This window comes from Motacilla alba, chromosome 12, assembly GCF_015832195.1.
Source record: "Motacilla alba alba isolate MOTALB_02 chromosome 12, Motacilla_alba_V1.0_pri, whole genome shotgun sequence".
NCBI classification, from domain to species: Eukaryota; Metazoa; Chordata; class Aves; order Passeriformes; family Motacillidae; genus Motacilla; species Motacilla alba.
The window spans coordinates 16,638,735-16,666,724 of NC_052027.1; the positions used below are offsets into that span (position 1 = coordinate 16,638,735).

Consider the following 27,990-nt stretch of genomic DNA (forward strand, 5'->3'; position numbering starts at 1 on the left):
TGAGCTCAGTCCTGGTATTTTTTCATACTGTAATGCTGAACTTCATCATTTTACCAGTACACTCTCCTATGTTGTAAATTAAAAGCAGGTAGACAAAACAGCTGGACTGAGATTAAGTGTGTAATTATTCCTAGTCCAGCTGTTCAGATGATCCACTGAACCACAGAGCTGGTTGCTGAAGTCAGTTTGGCCAGTTGGCACTCGTGAAACGTGTTGAGGAACTGCTGGGAATTTCATTAAAATCATCAGCCCTCTATGAAGCAGTTAAAGATTTTCCACACAAATTAGTGGAAAAGATACACTTGAAGTTTTTTTCATGGTATAAAGCAGAATTAAAGGTGCTTTAGAGCTGTTCCAGAGCTTTGTGTGGTTTGTGGTCCCTCAGGCAGAGGTGTTGTAACCTGCTGCATGTGAGGAAAAGAAATAATGGAAGTACTTTCTGTACCTGGGACATGTCTGCAAAATTAAGTATTCTGTCTGTTAGGAGTTGTTTTAATATAATTCTGTGTTCTTAACTGATCCCTTATAAGAGTTTTGTTTCCTCCATTTCAATTTTCAATTACTCCAAGGGAGAAAAGAACTCTGTGTTTATATATTGTATGAAATTAACTGTGGAGCAAAACATTAGTTTACCTGTATGCTTTGTAAACACAGAATCTAATTCTTAGGTCAGAAACAATGAATCTCTTTGGTTTTTTTCCCAGGACTTATAATATCTCTTCAGCTTCTTCGTGGTGACATGGAGCAGATCCGAAGGGAAAACCCCATGATCTTTAACAGAGGCGTTTCTGTCACCAGGAAGCTGGGATTTCCTGATGTTATAATGCCAGGTAAGCAGAGCAGCTCCAAGCTAAAACACTGGTCATTCTTTTCTCATACTCTCCCAATTGAGTGCAGCTGGGATGGGCACTTTGCTTGAGTGGCATTTTGTAACAGAGTTGTCTTATTTATCAGTAAATGCCAGATTTGGGGAGGCAAATGCTAAAACATTGTCAGGTACAGACAGTACAGTGATAGAAGGGGATCTGAAGGATTGCTCTGATACTCCCCACAACCCCTGCCAGTTAATATCCCTTTTTTACACTCAGCATAGAGATGTTTTGTTTTAAATGCATGAAATTTCTTCTTCCCAACAATCTAAACCCTGGAAAAATGAGTTTCTTCTTTGCAACCTTGATGTTTCGAGTTTGTGTGATCCTTTTGTAATGAGAAGCAGAGAAGGTGCAGACCTGGTCGGATTTTCCCTCTGGCCTCACAGAGCAGCTGGTCCATGCACTGTCTTGGCTGCAGCCCTGCTGTGCTTCCTCTGCTCCTCACCTCTGGAACAGCAGCTGGAGATGCTTCTTGGCTTGGCAGCCCCAGCACAGCCAAGAGTTCATTTAGAGAAGAGCCCAGAATGTGGGCAGTCATGCAGCCACATAAAACCTGGTGTTACAGTGGATTGACTTTTGCAGTGGGGTAAGAAATGGCTTTGCTAATTAGTAGCATTTGAACTATTACTTCATTGCTGTGATGAGCAAGGCCAAGGATGACTTTACAGACATGGGAGACTTGATGGAAGCATAATGGGAAAAGCATTAGATTTGATTACTCAAAAGGCTGCAGTGAGACATCAGTACCAGAAGTAGTTGTGGCCTCGTTATGGGAGCTCTTCAGAAACCACAATAAAATAGGGAGTAGGTGGGAAGCATTTCTAGAAACTAAAGAGTCAAAGGAGTTAGAACAACTTGTGTATATTTACTAATGAGCTTGGAAATAGTGGTAACAGAGCAGCAGAGGATGTGGACTACAAAGCCAATTATAAGTTTTGGTTCTTAATGACCTTATAGCAGTTCCAGGCATAACCCAAAGCAATCAAATAGGGAAAAGATGAATTATTGCAGGCTGATGTACAGACACAGCAGCTGCAAGGTGATCTGCTGTAATTGAGATCGCAGCCGGATGTGTCACACTTACACACCTGTGCAAGGGAATTGATTCTCCTGCAAGAACTGCTTGATCCTCCATTCCTGTGGATAAAGCTGTACCTCAGGTGGTTCAGGCCGCTGAAGCTGAAGGAACAGTTTTGTGTCCTCAGTGTTCCCCTGAGTAACTTTTTTTTGTTTCCTGGGCCCTGGCCCCTCTGCATGTGCACAGTGTGTCCCCTGTGTTTCTGCTTCGGGCAAGGCTTTGGGCCAGGGCTAGAGCAACAGGTCAGCAGTGCTCACACAAAAACTACTGCCCTAAGCTTTTAAAATTCTCTATTCACTGCAGCTAATCCAAATTTCCAGATTCTCTTTGTGAGAACTACAGTTCTTTTTGGAGAAGACACGGGGGTTTAGGATGATAACCTGTTTGGAATGGGACAAATACATTTATACACACACATACACACACACATATATAATATATGTGTGTGTGTGTGTATGTTCAAAATGCTGATTGATAGAAGCAAGGTCTGGGCACAGAACTTCTCCTTGATTCCAGGTGTGCCACAAGATGTTTTCATATATTGAGTTTAGATGCAAAGCTTTAGGAATTGTGGGAACAATGCTTCTATTTGTAAAGAAAGGCAGCTTGTACATGTCTGTAAACACCAAGTAAGAAAAGCAAAGCAGTTGAGGAAATGTGAATCAACTTTCTCTGTAGTTATAAGTAAGGACATTGCCAGAGTAGAGAGGAGCTGTGAAGAGAAGGATAGTCCTGAATGGGGCTCCAATCTCAGGTATTCCCCAGAATAATGAAATCTCTGGAAAATGAGGAGATTGAAATGCAATGGAACTCCACTGATGCAGCAAACAGTGTTCAGTCTAATTACTAATCAGGTTTTTTTTGGAACTCAAAGTATGTTTGATGTACTCAAGTGACAGCAGATATTTGCCTGTAGTTTGCTTTTGACACAACAGATCCAGTTGGGGTTGGAGTTTGCCTGACATCCAGGGTAGAACATTTGGGTCGTGTTACCTTTCAGCCCAGCTGCATGAACTAGGAATGTCTATCCATAGACTTTGTGCTTATATTTCTACAGCCAGGCTCAAACATTTTTCCTCTAGCTTTATAAGTATTGTCTAAAGTTGAAAAATAATTCACTGGGGACACACATGGCCAGAAAAAGAGAAACAAAAGCCCCTAACCACAGACAGAAGCCTGTCATGCACATTAGCAGTTCTCAGCCATGTCTGCTGCTTTAGTAGTCTTTGTCAAACTAGCTCTTCCTTGCTTTGCTTCAGAACTGTTTGTCCTTCAACACAGGGTTTCCTCTTCCAGAAAACAGCACAGAAACTTCATTACTTGTATTTTGCAAGTGGATACAGATTTTTCAGGATAGTGTGATTTAAAAATTTTTTTAATGAATAAATTAATAAAGGCTATGTCACCAGGTACTTAAAAAAAAAAAAAGGCAGTGATCATTCTGCTGAACCCAGAAATCTGTTTTTAAAGAAGTAAATAGCCCTAGCATTTCAACCTAATTTTTTTTGTCGTAGGTTTGAATGTTTTCATTTTCTTTTTTAACAGGAAATCCTCTCACATGTGCACATCTTAACTATTAAAATTTTGTAGCTGTGTCTCATTACTGTTTTCCTATCCCTTTTTGTTTCCTAAACTGTGGCATTAGCTCCCTTTATCAAGCCCTCTTTTTCTGTCCCTCAGATAGGAGAAACATCAGTGGTAGCTGGTCATCATTGAGAAACAAAGTGAAACTGGTTCTTTATGGGTTTGTATCTTGCATGGTTATGCAGAACAAGCTTAGTATTTTACAAAACAGCCCTTCCTGCCTTCTTTTGTAAAGATAAAATGTTCTCTGTTTCCTACTGTGTTGTGATCTGACAAGAGCATCATAAAGACTTCAGTTATCTTTTTTGGCAGAATCCGAGGGGATTTGGTCAAACCATCCTCCTGAAGAAGTTATGGTGGGCTTTTGTTCATTTGTGGTTTGGGTTTTTTTTATTCTTTTTTAAATTGCTCCTAGGTTTAAGGCCATGCATCTGATGGTGCCAATTTTACCTTTACCAGAGCAGTGAGAGCAGTGAGGCCTGTGCTGCTCCTTGGGGATTGCAGCTGGGCTTTGTGCAGGACTTGCTGAGCAGAAATCTGTTGCACAGGCTTGGTGTTTGTCAGTCCCCCAAGGACATCCCTCCCCTTGCCCATGTGCTGATAAGTATTCTGTCTTTTCCTTTGATCCTCTGATGAAAAGTGCATGCTTCATCTCCGACTCGTGAGTGATGTTTCTTTCTCTTTTTTCTCTCTCCTTGTCTTAATTTCCTGGCTTCTCTCCTGTTCCTTTCCCTTTATTCTCTCCCCTTTGTTTCTGATGCAGAGATGAAGATTGTTGGGTGTAAGTTTCTGCTTTTTTTGTGTAATGTCTGCTTTTTGCTTGCTTTCTTTCCATTTTCATGTCTTCCATGGAATGTTGGGATTGATAAAGACAGTGAATCATAACATCACAGGGCACTTTGGTACCAGGGAGGTGGAGACTTTGTCTCTTTTCATACCACAGGGTTTCAGGCAAATTTAGTAACTGTGACAGGTGAATCAGTAAGAAACAGGTGAGAAGCATCTCAGCATCTGTTCAGTCAGAGAGCACAAAGTCATGGCAAAAATGCATTGAGGAAAGGACATGGTAAAATCCATCAGCTGTTCTCAGAATGTTCATGGCAAGAGTTTTAACAAGACCAAAAGCCATAATTATGTAATAGTTATCAACAAAAAATGTCTACAGGGAGAATAAAAAGTATTATTGTCATAAATAAACTTGTGGAAATGGAAAATTGGCGGAGACAAAAAGCATTAAAAAACAACTTCCTACTACTGAAAGGCAACTATTCCAGGGAAATCACTGCATTTAAAAAGGGCATTGTATAAATTCTTTTCTATACATAGAAGTCAAACAATGGATAGCAAATAACCTAATAAGTATTGCTTGTCCCTTTTCTTTGAAACAATTGTGTTCTGCTCAGTGAAAGCTGGAGAAGCACACGGAGTTAAACTTGCATAATGTTCTCTTTAGAGAAAAAAAAGCTAATTTAATTTGCCATAGAGGCAGCAGATAAAAGCTTTGTTTCCCCTTGTTGCTGTAATATTCCTCACAATTATGTTAATAGTTGCTCACTGTAACTATTTCAAGAATATAGGCCTTAAAAAAAACCTGCTGCCTGGCTGAAGGGCCAGAGAAATGAGCTGAGACGGATGGAGTGTGGTGCCCAGAGTGCGACTGTGCCAGGAGTGCAGTGGCAATCTGGGGGGGCTGCAGAGGGCTGGCAGAGGGGGTGGCATTGTTAAAGCCAGAGGGGGTCACACAGTGGGGGGAACAAGTCCTGAGGGGCAGGCAGAAAGCAGGACAGGGGTGCTGGAGACCCTTCCCACTGCCCCTTGGCCGGTTTGTCCTTGTCCCTTTGGTTTGGAGCAGTGATGTGATGAGCACGAAGCTGCTCCTGCCAAGCTCAGCTGCGCTGGAGTCCCTGCCCCTCACAGGTAGCTGTGTGCTTGCACTGGAGGCAGCTGCACCTCCAGCTGAGGGTGGAGTTTTGCTCTTTGAGATCAGGGACCCATCAGTGGCGCTCTCCAAAGCAGCAGCTTCCTGGGAAGAGCCGTGCAGAGAGGGAATGTGCAGGACAGTGTGAGTCTCAGCCAGGAAGCAGAGCACTTCCCCTGCAGGGAGCTCAAACAAACAGAGCCAGAACATGTGACAGATAACACTGCACATGAACACAAACCCTCTACACTTTATGCTTTGCTTCAAAGCCTTTCCTTGCTGGCCCAAGTCCTCAGTTTGAGCTGCTGGAACTTGGCTCAGGTCAGTGGGGTGATGCTGATTGGCTCTGGTTGTTCATTTATGGATGGGACATAAATGCCCAGGTTTGGGTTTTCTTCAGAAGCCATTGTGGAAGATACTCTGAATATCTTTCTTGCCCATTCACTCTTCTGTGAAGTGCCACTATTTTTGAAGAGATGCCAAACCCAGGGGTGTTAGAGAGTCCAGCAGACAGTGCATCACAGTGTGGGGCCCTAAGTGAATAGGACCAACGCAGCAATTTCATAAAAATAGACCTAAACTTTAATATTCTGATTTTTTTCCTCTTGGCTGCCTAAATTGTAAAAGACAAAACTTTCACCATAAAAAAAATCCAGTATTCTCTGGATAAGTAGCTATTTTACTTAGTTGAAGCTAGACCTACACACACAGAATTCTGGGAGCTGCCACTTTTCCCCAGCTTGCAGGGATATATTACATGTCCACAAAGTCACAAGCTCAGAAAAAGAAGTAGTTGAATTGAATGACCAGAAATTTGTGTCTCTTTCTCCTGCAGAAACTTCTGTGCATTATGTACCCTTTTTTGATATAGTATTCTTCTACACAGAACAGGGACCATTCCTGTCCTTCAAGACCAAAATCTTTAGGATCCCTGAATAAAAAGTCTTTGATTGAATGCAGACAGTTCCTGTAAATTGTTACTATTTTGCAGTACAAGTAACTGATCAGTCTTCCAGTAGAAAACCTACACACCCTGTCAGGATAAACTCCCATTTCTTCTGCTGGAGACTGGACAAGGAGTGGCTGTTGGGCTGTTATTAAGTCTTGAAAATGATAAATAACTATTTGGAAGTCTTCCAGTACATTCCTTTATACTGCAAATGCAAAATCAATATTTGGCTCATGTAGCCTTTTCCACCACTCCTTTTTGCCCCCATTACCGTGAAAATAGTTTCAGGTCAATACAACTGAACCCCCCCAAGCTATAATTTATGATTTATAACTTAAACTGTATGTTGGACATTGGGCCTCATAAATAGGTTAAAACAGACAAACAAAACAAAACCCCAATAAAGGTGAAGGGAATTGATAAAGAAAGAGCCCCCAAAAACATCAAAAATTATTTTTTTACATTATCATGGAAAATACTGTCTTTCGAGGCATTTGATATGGAATTAATGTCAGTAGCCATGTGTATAAAAAGTGTACGGATTATGCTAAAAAGAAGTTTACTTTTGCTTTTAACTGGAAAACATTTGTAGAGAGCTGGGTTTTGAAACAAATGCCATTTTGAAAACTCTCTCTGAGATTTTCAGTTCATCCTTGACAGCCACCAGCACAGAGACCTCAGCTTAAAATGACATGAGCAGGTTTTACTCTATAAATACCCATGGCCCACTGGCCTTGTAGCACTTTTTATTCCTCTTCTGATGGTGGAAGGCCACAGCTCACCCAGTTTTTTGCTCTGTGCTGCCGTTTGGGAAGGCCTGAGGCCTCTGTGGTCCAGGCTGAGGGACTAGCCTGGTTGTCCTCCAAAATGCAGGATGTGCTGTCACAAGCACAGGGCTGTTTGTGCAGTCACTTGCATGAATGCTCTGACATCTTAAGTTCATTGTTCGTCTCTTTCCAATGGAATTCATCTGGCCAAGCCCTGTGTGCCCAGGTTCCTGCCTGGGCACGTCACTGTCAGTGGGGCTGGAGCTGCCCAGGCCTCTCCTGGTGCTGCTGCTGGCACCGTGGTGCAGCCCCGTGCCCGCTGTCCCTGCGTGCCCAGCCCCAGTGGGGCTGAGCTTTGCCTCTGGCCCTGCACACCCGGAGCAGAGACTGCAATGAACTGCTCTGTGCTCAAGCACTCGCTCTGCGTTCTGTGCCACCGCTGGGGTATCAAAGCTCAAATCCCTCAAAACCACAAGCACATGGAGAAAAACAAAGGGCTTGTGAGGCCTCAAGTCAACTCATTTGTTAGGAAAAGGAGATTGCTCCTTGTAGGAAGGTGATTTCCACCAAAATAATCACCCTGTCTGATGGCTAACTGCTTTTTGTCTGTGTTAGATACATTTGCTTCCTATTTTTACTGTATGCAGTGACCCTTTTTATTTTTTGAAGATCCAATAGACTATTTTTACAAGAGAAGATATACTGTTGTATTTCACTACATTTTCTCATCTTTTCCCTTAATTTTTATGCAAATCCACTGGTTTTAAGATCCCTCTACACCCCACCCCAAAGGCTTTTTTTTTTTAATTAGTGGAGTAATATCCCGCCTGTTAAGCTTAATAGAAGATAAGATGCTATTTATAACCAAATGCTGCCTTTAATTTAGGCTGGAAAATGATTTGCTATCTAACATTGGACTTTGTGTAGCCAGACTGCCTTCCAGAAAAGAGGTCATAAGTAGGGAGCTCCAAAATGCTAATTATAATGAGTACAATTAATTTCTATTAAGATTTACAGCACACAAATTGAAACTTTTTTCCTAATTGAGCAAACCACTGAGAGAAAGGGATGGAGTTAAGCAGGAGGATTTTCAAAACAAAAGGCCCAACTTAAACCAGATTTTGTGATGAATTTTGTATTTCCTTGCTATCCCTATAATCAGGATAGAGGTATCTCAGCTTGATTTTGATCCCCAAGATAATTTTCTCTGTTCTGGCCTGTGGAGTGTTGCATTTGGTGCTGTGCTTTGCTAAGCCAAACCAGATCCCATATCCCAGGTCTTTCACCAAGCTCTTGCTGTCATCTTTTCCCAGTTGATGCCCCTTGGCAGCTCAGCCTCTGGCTGGGAGGTGTTCCCAGCACTGACCCTGCAGGAGAGGGAGGCTCCTGGAAAAAGGAGGAGATTCTGCACACAGATTGCCATTCACAGAGAGTTCCCAGCAGGAAGCACTGACTGGCAGCCACAGAGCTGGATTTTCCATGCTGAAAGAGTTGTACTTATCTCCAGAAATAAACCTGAAAGCAAAGGCAGGACTGAGAGCTTCTATTGTTTGTCTCTACAGTAGATTAAGGAACAAGTTCTGTGGGGTTTTAGACTTCAGGAAGAATTTGAAGCACTGCTTTGAGGGGCACAAAAGGATGTCCCTCAGTGCCTGAAAGCAAATGCTGCTTTATTTCATTGTGCTTCTGATTAATACAGAAATTTAACTGCACCAGTTTCTCCAAGTGGAAGAAGCCAGACGTACAAGGAGTCTCTGCTTTGTTCCATTACTTCATTATTTAGTGTCTTGGGGCTGATTAACAAAATACTTGCCTTGAAAGGGTTTAAATTTTTTTGGTTGGTTGGTTTTGGTATTTTTATATATTGTCCTTTAGTATGTTTGCCTTTCTGGCAAGTGGATAAAAAGAAGTGTTAAGTATGAACCATCATAAAATGGTGACAGTAAAATCTTACAGAAAAATAGGTGATACCTGCTGTCCTTTTGGTGTAGGCCTTAGAATTGAGCACATTAGTTTTGAAAGCAGTTTTCCAAATCAGAGTCTAAAATAAAACCAAACCAAGTGAGATAGAGTCTGTGAAAATCAGGATAACAAGATGCTGAGACACAAGCATTTCTATTTCTGAATATAGTAATTTGGTCTGAAAGCTCCTGAAAATGACGTAGTGAGAAGCTGGCAAGTGTCCATACTGCCTGCTTTCATATAGCCATGCATATGGATACCAGAGGCCAGCCAAAAATCTAGCAAAATTACATTTATAATTCCTTTCTAATCCGTCTGAACTGAATTATGATCAGGTTCCCAAAAAAGCTGCTTTTATTTTGTTGTTATGATAAAAGAAATTTTGAAAATACAGAAAATGCTTGAAAGGCTAACTGAACATAATGTTATTCTGATCATCACAAAAATACTTATTTTTCATAAAATATATTGCAAATATGAAGTCTGAAGCTAAGGATGTTTTTCAGGCTCAGCCTGACACTTCCAGCTCCGCTACCAAGGCACAGTATAGCAGTAAGAGGTTTTTTTGCCTTCCCCACTTACATAATTAAAGCCAGTATTGATCCTGAGTTCACATTATTAAAGGCATTACTAACAATGGTCTGATTTTATGCACTGATATTAAACTGTTCATCCTTATTAACAATTAACTTGCTGCTTGGAATGATTTGGGCATCAGCCATCGTCTTGCAGAACACAGAGAACGATTTGAGAATGGAACTGGGACAGCCCCGGTGTCCCCTGTGGAGTTTAAGGCTGTGCCTCTGCTCTGTCCCTGCAGGTGACATCCGGAATGACCTGTACCTGACCCTGGAGAAGGGGGACTTTGAAAGGGGTGGCAAAAGTGTGCAGAAGAACATCGAGGTGACCATGTATGTGCTCTATGCTGACGGAGAAATCCTGAAGGTAAGTGCTGCTTTCCCTGAGAGCCTCAGGTGCTCCCTGCAAGGACACATCCTCTTGTTGCAGAGTCTCTGATGCAAGGGAAGAGTTAAAATAAAACTGGCTCTCTCTCTTTCTTTTTTTTTTTTAATGTGAAGTTTGTAAGCTTTATATTATGGTCAGTTATAAATCTGTAAGGATTTGGAGCACTTCCCTTATATGGGGATAGAAGACTTGGAGAAAATACTCATAAACTGAAAAGCCTGTGTGATTTCCAAATGTGATGTCAGCGGCTAAAGTTAAAAAAAATAGAGTAACTGTAATCAGAACTAAGGAGTATAGGCATATCTAAAATTAAATAATGTGTGTCATACGCATTCAGACACGATGAAATGTGATTCCAAGGGAGCCTTCTAAATCTGAGTTGTTGGGTTACAGTACTGAATGTAGTTCTAGAAAATAACTTGAATAAAATTTCACCCTGGGTTGGCTCCATTCCAGCTGGGAATGGGGATTGTTTATGTTTCCTGTTTTACCTCCTCTGTTCTTTTAGTTTTACTGAAGAGAAGGGGGTGGGTGGGAGGTTGTGAATATAGAGAAGTAAACAGGAAGTATTTCAGCATGAGCAGCTATCAGAAATAACTTCCCCTTGCCTTTTCTTTTACCTCCACTGCAATAAAATGGGTTTTGTAGCCATTACTGTGGAGAATCTAAGCACCTAGAAGTGTGTACCAAATACATTGCCACAATCTTCTGGTTTTAATTGAAAGGAGAGCTTTCATTACTACAACTGCTTGTGGTTTCATTAAATGTGAAGTGTATTTCTAGTAAGGAACTTATTTGTGCTCAGAGCTGCTGCAGGAAGATCAGATTTCTTTTCTGCCTAAGCTTTTCAAACTGAGTGGCAAAGTTTTAATCATCAGTTGATTTCAGTCTGCCAAGGACAAAGAGAAGTCTCTCCAACTGCAATATCAGCATCTTCAAATGCTGATACATAATGGTGTCTAATGATTACATACAAAAGCCAGATAATTTCTAGTCATTATCAGTCTTAACTTTGGTGATTTTGATTGGAATGGTCATTTACAGAGGTGAAGTTGGTTTTGAGTTGTCTTTGCCTGTTATTATTATTGCAATGTACATTGAGGCTTTACATGAGAGTGGGACAGGCATGGCTCAAACACTGGAAAGGGTGGTCAGTCCAGTTAGAAAAAAATCAGGTGAACAGATTTTCCTGAGAAGCTGTGGCTGTCCCATCCCTGGAAGTGCTCAAGGCGAGGTTGGATGGAACTCTGAGCAACCTGGTCTGGTGGAAGGTGTCCCTGCCCTTGGCAGGGGTTTGGAACAAGATGAGCTTTAAAGTCCTCTCCAACCCAAACCATGCTAGGATTTGCCATAAAGGAGAGACTTTATATGTAAAGGATCTTTGTGGGGTTTTAAAATTTAGGCCACATATTTAAAAGAAACTCTCTGTGCCAGTTTTTACAGTATTGCTCCTCTGTATGGTTGCAGTCAAAGCAGCAAAGACACTTGGTTTGTGTCTGGGAGATCTTTGGTTCCTGGTGTTTCATGATGCCTGTGAATGGGGGCAGAACACTGAGAGTTCACTGACTCTGGAACACTGCTGTTCCTGGTTGGAATCCTGGTTGCTGTTCCTGGTTGGAATCCTGGTTGCTGTTCCTGGTTGGAACCCTCCACCATTCCTGCCCCGTGGCCCTTCTGGAGCAGAGCTGCCAACAGAGACACTGTGGGCAGAGTTACACAGGATGGGGGAAGCAGCCGGAGTTTTCATCTGATTTAGAGTAACATCCTTAAACTTGTCCCAACCAGCAGCACAACCCAAATCTGAATTGTGCCTTTGTGAAGCCTTTAGCAGAACCATGCACAGCATTAATGAGAATTTTCTCAGCTCCTCATTGCTGCTGCGTGTATCTTGATCCAGAAATAGTCCTATTGAAAGGAGTGAAATGACCTCCAGAACGTAGTGCTGTTCAAAATGAAAATGAGTATTTCCTTCTCAAAATGGTCTTACTCAATTGTTAGTATCTTTCAATTTAGTCTGAAAAATTAAAAAAAAATCCTTTGACACATTTCTCACTTATTTCTTCTTTCTATTCCAGTAGCAGGAATAGCCTATGAATTGCTGGGTACACCTTTAACAGAGATTTCCTGATCGCTTTTCTAGTTTAGCTTCCCTTCCCTGCCTCTGCCCTCTAATTCCCCTGCATATTTGGATCTCAGGGTCACCAGGTGTCTGGAGATTAGTCTGGTGTTTGTATTTTGCAGATCACCATTTAGAATTAAAGATTTACCAGTCTGCCTTCCTCAGGCTATAGGTTGTAGTATAACTGCATGGGAACTAAGTTAACAACCAGAAGGAGAGACTACTGATTAATTTATTGAAGTTCATAGCTGGCAACTGCATTCAAAGACTGGCAGTTTGTCAGCCAGAGCAGGTGGCTTCTTGATGGGACAAAAAAAGCTCACATTAAAATTTGAGTTTTTACTGTACCTTGTAGAGAAAATAGAAATACTGTTTTGTTTGCTCCTAAGAGCCTAATGCAGAATGACGTTTTGAAATAGCTGTGTTGATGCCCAACCACTTATTCTTGTTACAGAACACAACTGGGATCTTAGAGGTGTTCTGGGTTGCAGTACTGGCACTGCTCTCTACTGACCTGTTGTTGTCTGCAACACTTAATTCTTGCTGCTGTATTAAAAAAATGTGGGGTTGTGGCTGATCCCATGTGGTTGCTGAGGATTATTTGAGAGGACTGAGTTGTGTGAGTTCAGCCTTCAGTCACTCAGTTTGGATCAGAGCCTTTGCAGTGAGACCCTGTCAACTTAGTCTGTCCTTGCATTGAATCCCAGAATTCTGGAGAGCATTTCTTCCCTTTTGGGCTCCTTCACAAATTGTTAACTTTCTCAAAGCCAGCAGATTATTGCCTGGTTATATATATAACTGGGGTCTGGTTAATGGGATGTTCTTGACTGGGCAGTCAGATGGTTACAGATTAAAAAAATCAGTACTGGTATTTTCTTGGGTTAGAATTTATAGATGCCTTGGGGAAATGACCAGTAGCAGTTCTCGTCATCATGCTGTTCCATGGGGGGGTTTTACATCAGAATTTGTATTACATGTGTTACTCTTGGTCTGCTTAGTTTGTTTCTTCCTGGATTCATTATCCTTGGACATGCTAAAAATGAAGACTCTTCAAGCTGTCTTTTTTCTGCTTGGTTTTGAGAGATGTATCTCCTGCATCTCTTTGTAAGTGCTGGGTCTAGAGCATGGGTTAGTGCTCATATATAAGAAAATGGGCTTCTTGCTCCATGTCTTCATCACAAAGGACCTTTTACTGTCCTTACTTCAGGTCTTCAATATTTATCCTATTTTCCTTCACTTGTATTTTAAGAATTTTTTTTATTTTCTGAACAATATCAGTTCATGTTTTTCTTCATCTGTATTTTTGTGAAGGCATACATTGAGCAAGACCTCTGAGTTTGTTATATGTGAAGGAAGAAATTTAGCTCCAATTACATTTTTAGGTGATGAATGTTACACAGAAATTCTTTGCTTACCCCTGAGGAAGTAACTTGATTAGAAGTTTCTGAAATACTTGATGAGGCTGGATAGTTGTAGTTTTGAAAGATCAACATTTCTAAAGAGCTTGGAAAGGTCAGTTATCACTTCTGAACTGAGATACTGAAGCAGAAATCTGGTTAAAGGATCTGTTCACAGCAGGCTAATGTTCCAAGTTATGGTCCTATTGTGTCCTATTTTTTGGACTCAATTTTATATATTTGAACGTAGGTGCTTATTGTGACGTAGGTGTTTATTGTATCTACTCAGTACTTGATGGAAAACTTAGCTTAAATAATAACTTAAGATACTGGGATACAGTAGCACAGGTCTCTTAGTTCACCCTTTGACCCAAAACAAAGTTTCAAGATCGCCTAAAAAATTTCACATTTCATTTTGTGTCTGAATTTCTGCTTCCGACTCCTGTATGTCTACAGAAAGCCATGCATTATATAAAGGTTGTCACTGGCTGAGTAAATGACTCCGGGGTGCTGATGTGATGTGTTCAACGCTGGTTGTTTCCTTTGGTGGCAGGACTGCATCAGCCTGGGCTCGGGCGAGCCGAGCCGCAGCGCCTACCACTCCTTCGTGCTGTACCACAACAACAGCCCGCGCTGGGGCGAGATCATCAAACTGCCCATCCCCATCGACCGCTTCCGCGGCTCCCACCTGCGCTTCGAGTTCCGCCACTGCTCCAGTGAGTGCCCCCACGGCCGGGCAGACCCAAAGGGCTCCTCTGCTGCCAGTCACAGCTGGATGAGGCTGTCACTGCGTGGGAAGCAGGACAGGGAGGCCAGCCTGAAATACAGTGAAGGGCCACTGCTAAGCCACCTTTTGCTGAATTTATCAAACAGTGCGCTAAAAACATGGCAAACGATCAGTGCAGGGCAAAGTACTTTGTAGATGTTTGTCCCTGCTGTTCTTTTGTTGTATATTTCTCTAAATGTTTTCTTTGCAGGAGAAACAGTTGAGATTTTGCTATGTTTGGCATGTCTGTGACTGATTTGAAGCTTGTCAGTCCTTTACATAGAACCAGAAAAAAGATATTGGAATTAGGAAAGTTGTTTGTTATGTAGCTGCTTGTTTTCCTTTAGGCATGTGGAGAAGTTGGTGAGTAATCTTGTATATATTGACAGGGTATGCACAAATACAATTCCTTCTTTCTATCTCTTGCTGCAGCAAAAGACAAGGGAGAAAAGAAGCTCTTTGGTTTTGCATTCACTCCATTGATGAGAGATGATGGCACGACCTTGTCAGATGATATCCATGAGCTTTATGTTTATAAGGTACCAGTTCTCTGCAGACATTTCACTGCTCATCTCTACTTCATTACTTAAATGAGTAATGGTCATTACATTATCCATCTCCCCCTTATTAGAAGTTTGTGCGGAACAGATTAATAGTAGTTTCAAAATTTTATATATTCAAAATCACATGGTTTGGCTAGAGCCTTCTATTCTAGGTGCAGCTTACCTTTTCCATCCTGATGGTAATGATTTATCTGCTATTAATCCCATCCATTTTGACTTCAAACACGCTGGTCTTCATGAGCATTCAGCACTTCTACCAGCCTAAGGCATTGCTCTGTGCCTTTGTAAGATGACATTGTGCTGGATTCAAATGTCTCGTGCTGCAGTGCCACAGCTTGGCAGCCCTGCAGCAAGAGATTTGGGCTTTGGGGTTTTTCCTTCCTGCTGATTCACCTGGGTTTATTTGTTCAGTACAATTTTCAGGCAGCAGCATTAACTTTGCATCTGGAAGATCTGGTGAGTTCTAACGAGGCAGTTGTTGGAGATCACTCTGTAGAGCTGGGTTTCTTCTGGGTGTGTCCAGGCCCCCAAGCACAGCTTTTCCTTAGAAGTGTTGGTGTGCACCCACAAAAACCCCAACACAGGCACTGTTGGGCAACTGCTGACAGGCTCTGGGCATGTGGGATGAGATGGACAAGATGCAATCCATCCCTTGTGCTGTTTTTGCAGTGTGATGAGAACAGCACGTTCAACAACCACGCGCTCTACCTGGGGCTGCCCTGCTGCAAGGAGGATTACAACGGCTGCCCCAACATCCCCTCCAGCCTCATCTTCCAGCGCAGCACCAAAGAGACCTTCTCAGTCTCCACACAGCTCTCTTCTACCAAACTGACCCAGAATGGTGAGTTGCTGATCCCTCAGATCTTCCCGAAGCAGCAGGAATTAGGAAAGAGAGAAAAAAATTACTGTTAGCACTTCTACACAATCCAGAGTTTGCTTTGCTTGGCTTTGACAGAGTGGCTAAGTAAATAAGATTTTTTTTTTTTTACAACAATGTCCTTAAAGCACAAGCAGACAGGAGTGGATTGTCCACAGTACAGTGTCAAGTCACACAGGGAAAAATGATGCCTTTACACTTTTCAAAGCCCTTTTCCATTCCTCCATTCCTTTCCCCATTAGCAGTATTGACTCACTCCATATTGTACTTCTTGTTTTCCATTTTTTCCATTTTTTTCCATTTCCATTTTTCCATTTTCCATACTTCTTGTTTTTCCATTTCCATTTTATATATATACATATATATATATGTTATTTCCCATGAAGTGTGGACCGCATCAAGAGGTGAAGTGCAAGGTGATGAGTCACTGATGGGTCTGGGGTTGCCATTCTTCCCCCTGTGTGTGGTTCTAGCTCTTCCTTCCTCTCTCTGCAGTGGATCTGCTTGCCCTGCTCAAATGGAAAGCTTATCCAGATCGAGTGATGGATATTCTGGGAAGACTGAGACATGTCAGTGGCGAGGAGATTGTTAAGGTACTACAGGAAATAACAGCCTCTGGATGTATCTGTGATAAGCAGTGAGTTCAGACCTGCAGGCCACTTCTGAAGGCTCCCTCGTACTGTGCTTTTTGATTCACACTGTGAATTTCCACTCTATGAATTGGGATTTTATTATGACATGAAACTGGATGGGAAGATACCCTTGAGAATAAGTGCACAGTCAGTCCATGGGATCAAAGCAGAGCTAATCCTTAGTCAGATTCTCTCAGCCACATGTGCTGGGTCCTTGGCACCAGTGGGTCCAGCCTGCAGTTCCACACGGCTGCTGGTGCAGACACAGACCCTGGCGGGGGCTCTCTGGTGCATCCAGCCAGCAGTGCACCAGTCTTCTGTCTGCCAGCTCAGCATTTCACCAGGTTTTGTAGCCACTGGTGCCCTACATGATAATCCTGTGTGGCCTGAGCTTCCTTAGGGCCCAGAACTTCCAACTGCATTTGAATACTTGTGGCCTCAGCAAAACAAAGTTCATTCCAGATATGCCTCTGATAATCTTAGGTGTGCTGGGAACTTTCTCTAGGATTTATTTCCATAAATCTGGAAGTAAAAGCTAATTTCTAACACAAACGACCAAGGAGAAGAAGCTGAAGACAAATGCTATCACATAATAGGTAGTTTATCATTAAAGCCACTTCACTGTAACTCATCTGAGTGCTGCCATATCTGTTATGAACGTTACTCTTTGTGATAACTTGGTAACAGTAGCAGGGGAGCACAAATCCCATTTATATTGGAATTCTTCAAGAATGTCATGTTTTGTACACTTTGTTTATAGGGCAGTACAAGTATCTGGTTTTTATAGAGAAAGAAAAAGAAAGATATGGATTGAATTATTTCATGGGGAGAAGTAATTGATTCTCCCCATAAATCAGCTGTCATTTGGCACTGGGATACGAAGAACAGAATGTAATAATTCAGAAAAAAAAGACATTTTATCATTTCAGAGACTTCATAAATTGTTATAATTTATTTCTTGTTGTCCACATCAGAAATTTAAGTAGAATAGATTAAAAAATCATGAGAGAATGTGCAGTTAACGATCTCCAGCACTCTCCTTCACACTCATCCTTTTGGAGACTGTGCTTTCAGAAAGAAAATCACTTAACTGTCAGTGCTCAACAAGCTGTGGAGTTAAGGGTGAGAGAAGCAATTGGCAACATCTAACTTGCCCCAATTAATGCTTGTTAGAAAAGCTGTATTTTCTGTCATTTAACAAAAATTTCAGTATTAAACATAATTTAATGAACTGGCCAGCCTCAGATTTGATGCTGAACAGTACCTGAGACTGCAGTGATTTGAGAATGAGAGCAAATTCTTTTGCCACTCGTGTCAGGCAGCACTTCCAGTCAGCTTAAAGTGAGAGGAACACTCAGTCAAAATCAAAAATCAGGTGTATAGTACATATTTCTTATTTTTTGGTTTTCTGTCACTTCTGTTTGAAAATATCCCTTGTAGAATAAAGAGAAAAAATTTTCTTTGTAAAATCATATTAAAGTCTATCACATCATATGGGTGATCCTGAAGTGATTTATCCTTGCCATGTGTTTCACAATGATATTAACATGTATGAACTAATTAAAGCAGGGAAGAAATAACCTTTTGAATCCAATTTAAGTTGAAATTCTTTGTTCATGTCATTTTAGTTCCTACAAGATATTCTGGACACGTTGTTTGTAGTTTTGGATGACAACACAGAGAAGTATGGTCTGTTGGTCTTTCAGTCTCTGGTAAGTTGCTGGATTGTTATTTATCTCATGCTCAGTGAGTTTTAAGTTTCTTATGATCATGTTACTAGTATTGTGCTTCTGTCAGATATGAAATACTCGGCTCATCCAGCCAGCTTTCTGTAATTATCTTGGGTGAGGAGGGCAGGCTGACCTCAGCACATGCAGGGGCAGCAGTATTTACTCTCATGTGGGAGGAGCAACCAATTATACCTGATCACACAACAGTGACTGTTTAAAGCAGCTCGTGTATTTGAGTGCTCCTTACCTTGGGTCACTTGTTTGTGTCACTTGGCAGCAATGTGCAGCTCCTTGAGTTGGGTTCCCTTCTCCGTGTCCCCAGGTGTTCATCATCAACCTGCTCCGTGACAGCAAGTACTTCCACTTCCGCCCCGTGATGGACACCTACATCCAGAAGCACTTTGCAGGAGCTCTGGCTTACAAGTAGGTCTTGTGCTCCTCCTTTTGAGAGGTGGCAAGCTTGGGAATGGTGGCACCATCAGGATCACAACCTTCCTGGCAGCAGAGTCCCTAAAAGTAGAGCTGCTCACTTGGAAGTTTTCCAGCACACTGTAGGGAAAAGCTGCCAAATGTCACCAGTGGCTGAGCATGGTTGGGCATTTCTCATTCCCTTCTGGACTGGAAAATCTTTCTTCTCTTTCTTTTTTTTTTTTTTTAACTGAAGAGACACTCAGCAACAACTCATCATCAGTCTGTAGTCTATACAAATGAGTTCCCAAGAGCATGTGCGTTCCTCATCTTAAGGGTGTTGGGATACATGACTTTTGTGAAAGCTTAGGGAACTAATTGTAACTTCTAAAGTAGACAGATACTCACATACAATGTTCTATTTGGCTACAATTTAATTTCAGTAGATCAGAAATTTAAATTTCACTGTCACTTTGATGATTCTGCCTTATTTTCTGGTATTCAAAAGAGTTTTTGCATAAGAGAATGAGACAGACTTTTTGAAAGCAGTAATAGTTAACCTGCAGGTTGTTGGTTTTTATTTTAGACCATTGCTTTTGTATATCTGAGTATATTCTATCTTTGGCCACAGTAAACTATAAAAAACAGCTAATAATTTCTTTTGATTCTTTTAAGCAATTCACATTTTTGTTTAATTAAAATAGCTATAAAAAATACTCTATCAATGGCAGGTAGAAACCCACAGATAGTATACAACACTGGAAGGCATAGTCAAGTTCAGAGGGTAAAAAGGTGTTCTGCTTTGTATTAATTAGCACCTCTTTCAGACAAAACAAATCTATTTTGGTAGTCTGATGTCTGAAATAAAACATGGGTTTAATACAGTTTTGTAAGTTAGTCCAGATGGTCTCGTGTACTTAGCAAAATAGATGCAGGTATTTTCTTTGTGATTTCAGTTTCTAAAAGCTTCTTACTAAGATGAGAGCTGGGATTTCTTATTAAAACAAATGTATATTTTGTTCTTAGAACCATGCCTTTATCAATGCTATCTTTCTAATAACACCTTTTTAATGTGGTCATAGTGTTCCTCATGGTCCAAGTCAATTACAGAGAAGATATAATTTTCTGGTTTTGAAACCTAAATAAATGTAAATACTATGTAAATTCAGTATCAAGGACAGCTGCAACTGACCACTGCAATAAAGTGAAATGAGACTGGTTTGGAGATGTCTCCCTAAAAGCAGCATGTCTGGTGACTGTCAGCAGCGGTGCTGAAGGCTGCTGTTCACTGTTCCCTAGGGAGCTGATCCGCTGTCTGAAGTGGTACATGGACCGCTCGGCCGAGCTCGTGCGCCAGGACCACATCCAGGAGGCAATGAGAGTACGTATCCAATGGGGCACTGCTGACTCTTCCTCTGGGACACAGAAGGGCTGGGAAAGCTGGGAATGGCATCAAGGGTAGTGTGGCACTGGTTTCCTATAATTGTTTGACCAGTTTTTTTTATATATTATTTTACACACACAGTTTTAGTTTTAGGGGAGATTCATTCTTGTGCTGAAAAAATTGGAAGAATTAAGTCCCCTAAAGCCCTTTTGCAACCCTGTGGAGAACTCAATTGGGACTTAGATCCCTGGCCAGTGCATAAATACTCCATTGATGTGGGCTACGCCTTGCCCTCCGAGCAGCAGTAGTTTTGAGTGTATCAAGCATGGGTGCTATGGATCAAAGTTTCACTCTTCATTTCTGGCTGTGACACAGCTCCATTGTAGCACGGGTTGAAGTCCTGGAGTATTTTAAGCAGCAGATAAATGAGTCTTTAACTGGATGGAAATCCTCAGAAGTAGCACAGGACCTGACCTATGGTTCTGTGATGGGAGCACGATGTCCCAGGGAGGCACAGCTGTGAGAAACACCAGGAATGTTTTGGGGCTATTACAGAGAAATCAGAGAATAAATAAAGTATTCATTTTACCATGTGTAATAGTAACCCTGGAAGTCAGTGTGTCAAGTGCATAAATGCAAGATGCCAACATTTGCAGGAAGATGTTTTTCTTTGAGTGAATGCCCGCCTGCACCTTCTGCCTCCACGGGGGCTGGTGTCCTAACACCTGAGTCTGGGCACTTGGAGAACTGGAAGCAGTGGCAGTGATCAGCACTTGGATTTTGTCACTTGTCAGTTCAAAGAGGTGTAACCTCTCCCAGGTGAAGGACACTGCCAATGTCATCCTCTCACTTTCCAGATCCCCTGCTAGGATCCTATTCCGATAACACAAGGGCATTACACCAGTGCTTGCTTTGGCTTTGTAGATATTGACATGCTTAGGAACATCTTCTTTGGAATCTTCAACCACAGATTCATGTGGAATGGTAAAAATAGGGCAAAGATGCTTTTTCACAGAACTTGCAACTTTCTCATTCTTTTTTTTTTTTTTCTATCATTATCTTCCCTTTTTTTTAATTGAGAAAAAAGCTATTAAAGTTATGAGATGAGAAGAAGATCTCCAGCTGGAATGACTTCGAGGTTTTCTTGCCTCTCAAACCACTCATTAGTGCTTTATGCAGTGCAGCAAATAGAGATGTAGGATATTGTCCCTATGTGATCTGCATTTGTTGAGCCTCATAGCAGTCCTGTTTGGAAATAGTAATGACAGGAATGCTGGAATGACTTTCAGCAGCTGGGATTAGGGAAGTCAGTTTGTGAACATGGTACCTTGTGTCTCGGCCTCCAGGCAGCTCTTTGCTTACTCAGGCTCTCAAGTGCTGGCCTGGAATGTGGCTGTTCTCTCTGTGAGGGAGGTCAGTTTGCAGACCTGACAGCCCAAGCCTTTCCAAGCACAGGAATTAAAATTACCAGCAGAGTTTGTGCAGACCTGACAGCACATCCTCTGCCACCCACGCTGCTGTCACATCTTATTCAGGCAGTTGCCTTTGCAGGTATCTCTTGCAGGCCCGAATTCAGGTCTTTATCTTCTCCCATTTCAGTGAATTGATTGATTTCCTTCGTTTCCAGATTTTATTTCAGACGTTTGGAGAAATTTTGTACCAAAGACATTATCATTGCTAATGTGTCATTACTAGTACCAGATTCTACTGTTGGGGAGTTCTGTGGTCTTTGATGTGTTCACCATGCTCCTTGCATTAGAAGTTCTTTGACTGAGAAAACAGGATAGCTCTGCATCCCTTTTTCCCTGAATCACCTCTTCAGTGTAGTGCCCTAAAGCTGGTGCTGAAATACTCTGCACTCTGATGACTCCTGGCTGCTCATGTACATTCAAGATGGACATGCAGGTGTCTCACAGGATTCTGATTTCTGACCCTGGCATTAGCAAAGAGAGTTGTAGAGGACTTCTAAAAGTTCTTACTTCCCTCAAGACTGCTCTTAATTCTCAAAACCTCCTGTGCAACTTGGAGAAGCTATAACTGAAAGGGCATTTCTACCTAGAACACAGTATCGTGCTCCTTTATTATACCCTATACAAAGCTCCACAAAAGCTCCATCCAGGAACAGCTGCCTGTGCCTCCCAGGGGATTTCTGTAACCAAATGTCCATGAATGGCTCCACAGCCACTTTTGCTGTCCCTAAGGAAATTAAGAACTAAGGAACTGTGTCAAGGAAATGCCCTTCCAGCTTCAGTTACCTTCCAGCAGAACTCTAAGTGGGTTTTGCCTAGATTAGGGAACCAACAGCAAGGGCTTTTCTCCCTCATGAGGTTTTCCCTGAGTCTTCCCATCTGGTCACAGGGCAGAGGTGCTCACTTGTTACATGAACGTGCACACAGATTGTGTTTGTAAGGGACCTACTTTGACACTTGGCATCTTTTATATCGTGCCAAACATCACTGAAGGCTGGGATTTTATCTCAGTGCACTTGTATGCCTTTAGTCATAAATTCACATCGTATTTGTGATGCTGTAGGTAGCAAGAGCCAAAGTTAATCCTGGTGCTGACTTGTGCTACCAAGACTTGGTTTGTGTTTCTGGCATCCCAGCCACATGTGCAAGCACTGGGAACTCTTTGGTTCACTGCCTGTGTGGGCTCATTGTCTGTGCTAAGGAAGTGCAGTGCTCTGAGCCCTGCTATCTCACCTTCCACGGGGAATTATGGAGCTTCACACACAAATGCTCCGATTCACTGCAAAACCTAATCCTCACATTGAAGTTATGAGCCTTCAGATGAGAATTATGATTGTGTGCACTGAAGGCCTAAAGCAGCTCCTGTGAGCACTGCCTGTGCGGGGTTTGGTGTTGGCACGGGGGTGTCAGCCATGGAGAGCTGACTGGGAACCAAGTGGCCTTTGTCTGGAAAGGAGCCAGAACACAGCTGACATATCCTGATGAAGTTCTTTGGTGTAAGGAAGCTTCGCTGAGAGATGGTTTAGTACAGAAGTATAAATAATAACTGCTAATTACCAATGTTGCCATAATTTCTGGAGGTGGGGGGGGGAAGGCTGTAAGAGTCAATGGCATTTTGAAATCCTTGATGGTTTTATGAGGAATTTCACATTCCCGTTCTATATCCTTAAAGCTGTGGCATTCTAAAGCTTACAACATAGCATTGCATACTTGTGCATATTGTGTGGGGGTTCAGTGAGGAACTCTTATGGGTGCAGAAATATCTCTTGGGAGCAAAACTTGTATTTGAATTAACTTCCAGTTTCCCAGCATTGAAGTGAGACGAGTATTTTCCATGGAATACAGTGAAATATTACTAAGGTTCCTGTACAGCCTATGATTGCTGAATCTCCAGCCTGTTGTTTTCCTGTGCTGGGTTTTGAGGATATCATCAAAACATGAATTGTCTTCCCTCAATCCTGCTTTGCTGGTGAATCCTGTTAAGCACTCAGAGAAGTAGTGATGTCCCTGATATTTGGTACACTCTGGCATTGCCAGTTGTGCACAGCAAGTATCAAGGAGGTGTGTGAAGTGTCACCTTGCTGGGCTGGTGTCTCAGAACTGTTGATAGGACAGTGACTTGTTACAGCTGCTCAGAACATGATGTTTTCTTCATGATCACTGCTGCCAAATCAATGCAGTTCTAAATAATGCCATTTACAAAATTTTGAAAGATAACAGAACAGCTTCTTCAGACACTTCATTGTGCCAAGTCACAAGAAAACCAGAAGTTTTATACCTTGACCAAAAATTTCCTCAAATGATGTAACTCAGATTTGTCTCCTTGATGTAAATGCATATTTTTTTCTGTTAGTGGGACATGCAAGTAACAAAGATTATTGGTTGAGAATGGGTACTTGCCTAAGAGTAGCTCTTCCTCAACTGAATTATGTAACTTATAAAACCTGTTTTTCATTCTCCTTTCTAAAGCTCAAGAATTTAATTATTATGCATGTAGAGTCTTTCCTGGTTCTCTTTAAAGCTCCTTTATTTTTCTTTCTCTCTTTTTCTCTGCCTTGATATCCTTCTTTTCCTACTCCTTAAGGCCTTGGAATATCTTTTCAAGTTCATTGTCCAATCTCGGATCCTTTACTCCAGAGCTACTTGTGGAATGGAGGAGGAGCAGTTCCGCTCCAGCATCCAGGAGCTTTTCCAGTCCATCAGATTTGTGCTCAGCTTGGACAGCAGGAGCTCCGAGACTCTCATCTTCACACAGGTTTGCTATTTCCTACACTCCCACTGGCAAACCACAAGGCAGCTGTTCCTGCTCAGGTAGGAGGTGTGGGCACATGGGGGTGAAATGCGGGTCAGTGGAGTTTTCCTCCCTAACAAGCTGGTGATGCTGGAAAACAAGGCACCCATTAATGGCATTAGACAGTAACTCTGCACAGGTGAGCTGGACTGGGGGCACTCTAGTAGGAAGTGACTTCTCACATGAGAATGCAATTTTTGCTGTTCACAAAAGCAAACTGCGTTTTCAAGTCTCCCTCCTTCCTATGTCTTATGGTTGGCTGTTGCAACAAAGCAGATGGGACTCAGTTTCTTCATGCAGGAAAAGCCCATCCTTTATTCACACAGCTCATATTTATAGGAAATATCAGAAAGCACTGTGTTAAACCTAACTGGTCAGCAATACACTGACACTCAGTTTGTTGGTGGGTAAATGCTAGGGTGTACATCTGTCAAATCTATGTTTGGTTAGTTTACATATTTTCTTCACTGATTCTTATGAGACAGATTCTTGTTTAGAACAGGTGCAAATGGTTTTCTTACCAGAATAGCTTGTTGTGTTAACTGCTTTGATTCTTATGATTTTTCACATGGGAAGTTAGCTAGCTGCACTTAGAAGAAATAACAGGCCAGCTGGTAATTTAACAGAGCAAGGCCTGATTTTATAAGGCCTTTCTTTTATAATATCTCTACTTGTATGCAACAGTTGGCCCTCAAGAATTTCTAAATCTTTCATTATATACTTCAAATCAATACTTATGGTCACAGCAGCATCACAGGGAGAAGTTCAACTGATGTATTTGTACTCAGGTAAACAATTCCAGCATGTGCTAAAATTACAGTCAGAATCATGTGCAGCCTGACCACAAACATGTTGTGATGCCCATACTCATATTTAATGCATCATTAAATGTGGCCCAGGGGACTTCATGAAGATTCCATGTGGGCTGAAGACAATACTCCAAGTACGTAAGGATGCTGCTGAGTTTTGGGCTCGGTTTTAATGGCCTCTGTACTGCATTACATACTGCTGCATTTAAATTTTAAATGTCAAACATGCTGTTTGATGCCTGTGCTCAGAGAATGTCAGAATGGAGCACCCAGAGCTCCCTGGTTAACGTGAAGGTGGTTTGTAGTCACTAATGCACAATTACAGGTGTTTGGAACACCTGCTGTATTTTGCAAAAGAAGCAGCTGCTGTGAACATTGCAGCCAAGCAGTGACTCTGCTGGTTCAGGAAGCTGCCAGTGGAGTGATCCCTTTCTTAAGGAGCTGCTCTGAAAGATTTGAGAACAGCTGCTCTAATGTTTTATTTAATCACCCATTAGTGGGTATAATAAGATGAGCCAGGAACAAGAGAAATCATTGCACAGAATTTTGCAGACAAAGCGATGGTGAATGGAAACAGTATCTGCTGAATATTTTCCAGTTGCGTTGGTTCCAAACAGAGAGGGAGAGTCGCTTTGAGGATGGGGGATTTTCCTTTTCTCCTTTGTTTCTCTTCTTAATTTTTTTCCTCCTTTCTCTCACTATGGTATTTCTTACTTTGGACTTTTGTAATTTGTAAAGCCTGTCCTTGTTGAATCTTTGAAAAGTTTACTTTTTGTTTCCCCCTTGCCACTGTGTTGCCCCCTGATCCCATTGCCCCGTAGGCCCCCCAGCCTGGAGGGCAGGCGAGCGGAGCCGGGACAGGTGCCCCCCAAAAATGTGCGGGCACAACAAGGCCGACATTTAATTCTGTAAGTAATGATCCCCAGGACTGCTCAAGTGTTTCATTGTGGATGTTCCCAGATAATCTCCTTTCCCCACCCCAAACACTTTTCCTGCATATAGACTAGAGTTTGATGTTTAAGTGGCCAGTACTTTAAAACTTGGAGATGTGGAATATTTCAGTTATTCATGGACCAGTTTATGGCATCCACACATCAAAAAAACACTACTGAGGGTGTACACAAGATTGTATAAGTCAAATTGTTCAGGGGAGCCAAGCATTTGTTTCTTATTTGATTATTAGTTCTGGAAATCTGGACAATAGTTAAATACCCACAGAAATGCTCGAGGCCCTGGCAAATATAATTTCCCTCACGCTTGTCCTCTTCTCCAGGATATTTGAGAGATCTCAGCATCTCAGTTTTTTCCAGCAATGAGAGTAAAACTGATTTCCTTCCTCCTAGGCAATTAGTTTGACATGAGTAATGTTCCAGCATATTTTAGGGTGTTGAGCAATAATGGGACCCTTCAAGGAACTGTTGAAATGATGTCGTCTCAGGACAGCTCCAAATCTTCCTGAAGAGATCCCATGCCTTGGATTGCTAGGGGTTACACAGAAATCCTTCTGCTTTAAAAGTAACAGAAAGTTTAGGAAAACTCCTGTAAGGATTTGTTGGGCCAATATTGTAATTTCACTTGTATTATCCCAAAGATAAAGACAGTGTCTGGATTTGTGGCTGTTACTGCCTTCCAAGAGTACCAGGAGCTACTGAAACAATTTATACTTATTTTTTTGTTAGTACATTGTAGGTATGCAGGAACAATAGGTGACAACACCCAGGAGGCCTTGTGGGGGTTTGTGTAATCTGAATTGATTGTAAAAAAAACCAAGATTTTGAGAGAGAACGAGTGGAAGAAGGAGGTAAATTTATGTTCAGAATAATTTAATGACCTCTACCACGTTAGTTGTAAAAATAACTTGATTTTGCTCAAATACTTTTAAATAGATTTCACTGTTGAAGGAAAAAAGACTTGGCAAAGAAGGAGGCTGGGATTATATAGATTAGGAGAGTCGTGTCAGTATGGAGGAGATAAAGAAATGTTTATGCGATGAGAAAACAAAAAATCTCTGAGGAGAAGGAAATACTGACAGTGCTGAGACTCTGGAAGGACAAAGCTGAACAGAGATCTGCAGTGAAGCCTGGTAAATCTGAACTTGTGCAGGAAATCACTGAGGGGTTTGTGCGGAGAGCTTCAGGGAAAGGAGGTGGGAATGGCAGGAATGGAGGAGTGGAGGTGAAGCTGGCTCAAGAAAGCAACCATCTAGGAATTAAAATAGTTACAATGAGGAAGCAGGTGTGAAGCTTGGTTGGGATGTGGAGGAAGGGAAGAATTTTAAGACATTAGAGGTGGTGGCAGTTGTTTGATAGGACACCAAGTGTGCAGAACTTGAGCATAGGGTGATGCATGGAATTTTCTACACTTGTGAAAAAAATTAACTGAAGAATAGGAAATAAGACGTGAAGGGATTTTTATTGCTGTTGTGCTGGACCATTTCTGCACTTCAAGAAGAACTTTCAAGGATAGCTCCAGCTTACTGGAAATATGTGTTACTGCAAGAATCACATGCACACTCGCATGATGTGATGTCTCTTTCACGTGGACTCACACCCCACCCCTGCTGCAGAAATCCTGGAATGTCACATGGCAGAGCTGGTTAAGGGTCTGTCAGGAGGTTCTTCAGAATATTTTCTGAAGAGTTTTAACTGTCTTAGGTAGTTGCTTAGTATAAACAATTGGTATAGAACTCTCTAATCAGAAGCAAGTGTTGTATTAACTGAAAAAAGTAAATCAACAAAAATGGACTATCTTGGCTGATGTCTCAATTTTTCTTCTGTTTTATAAGCTGTCTCCTAAAATACGGCTTTTTGAAGCCATATCTATGTGCTCTACTTATCCTAAGATTCACTACTGCAGCAGCATTAGTTTTTTTGTGCTACATGTGACTTGTTCACTCTGAGCTCCAGGTACCACAAACCATGACCACCGGCCATAGCGCAGTCCGTAGTA

General features: G+C 41.8%; 1 protein-coding gene across 11 annotated transcripts in view; it reads left to right on the top strand.

Moving 5' to 3' along the window:
• DOCK3 (dedicator of cytokinesis 3) overlaps window positions 1-27,990 on the top strand; it is a 185,898-nt gene that overhangs the window by 105,986 nt on the left and 51,922 nt on the right. For 8 of the 11 annotated variants that reach the window (XM_038149579.1, XM_038149585.1, XM_038149580.1 and 5 more), the window contains exons 14-24: window positions 705-830; window positions 9,951-10,075; window positions 14,166-14,328; window positions 14,811-14,917; window positions 15,611-15,782; window positions 16,314-16,411; window positions 18,079-18,162; window positions 18,503-18,603; window positions 19,888-19,969; window positions 24,026-24,196; window positions 25,863-25,949. In XM_038149579.1, coding sequence (XP_038005507.1) covers window positions 705-830; window positions 9,951-10,075; window positions 14,166-14,328; window positions 14,811-14,917; window positions 15,611-15,782; window positions 16,314-16,411; window positions 18,079-18,162; window positions 18,503-18,603; window positions 19,888-19,969; window positions 24,026-24,196; window positions 25,863-25,949 — 1,316 coding nt within the window. The remainder of the gene's footprint in view (window positions 1-704; window positions 831-9,950; window positions 10,076-14,165; window positions 14,329-14,810; window positions 14,918-15,610; window positions 15,783-16,313; window positions 16,412-18,078; window positions 18,163-18,502; window positions 18,604-19,887; window positions 19,970-24,025; window positions 24,197-25,862; window positions 25,950-27,990) is intronic. The other 3 variants (XM_038149590.1, XM_038149591.1, XM_038149584.1) reach the window with 1 other exon arrangement.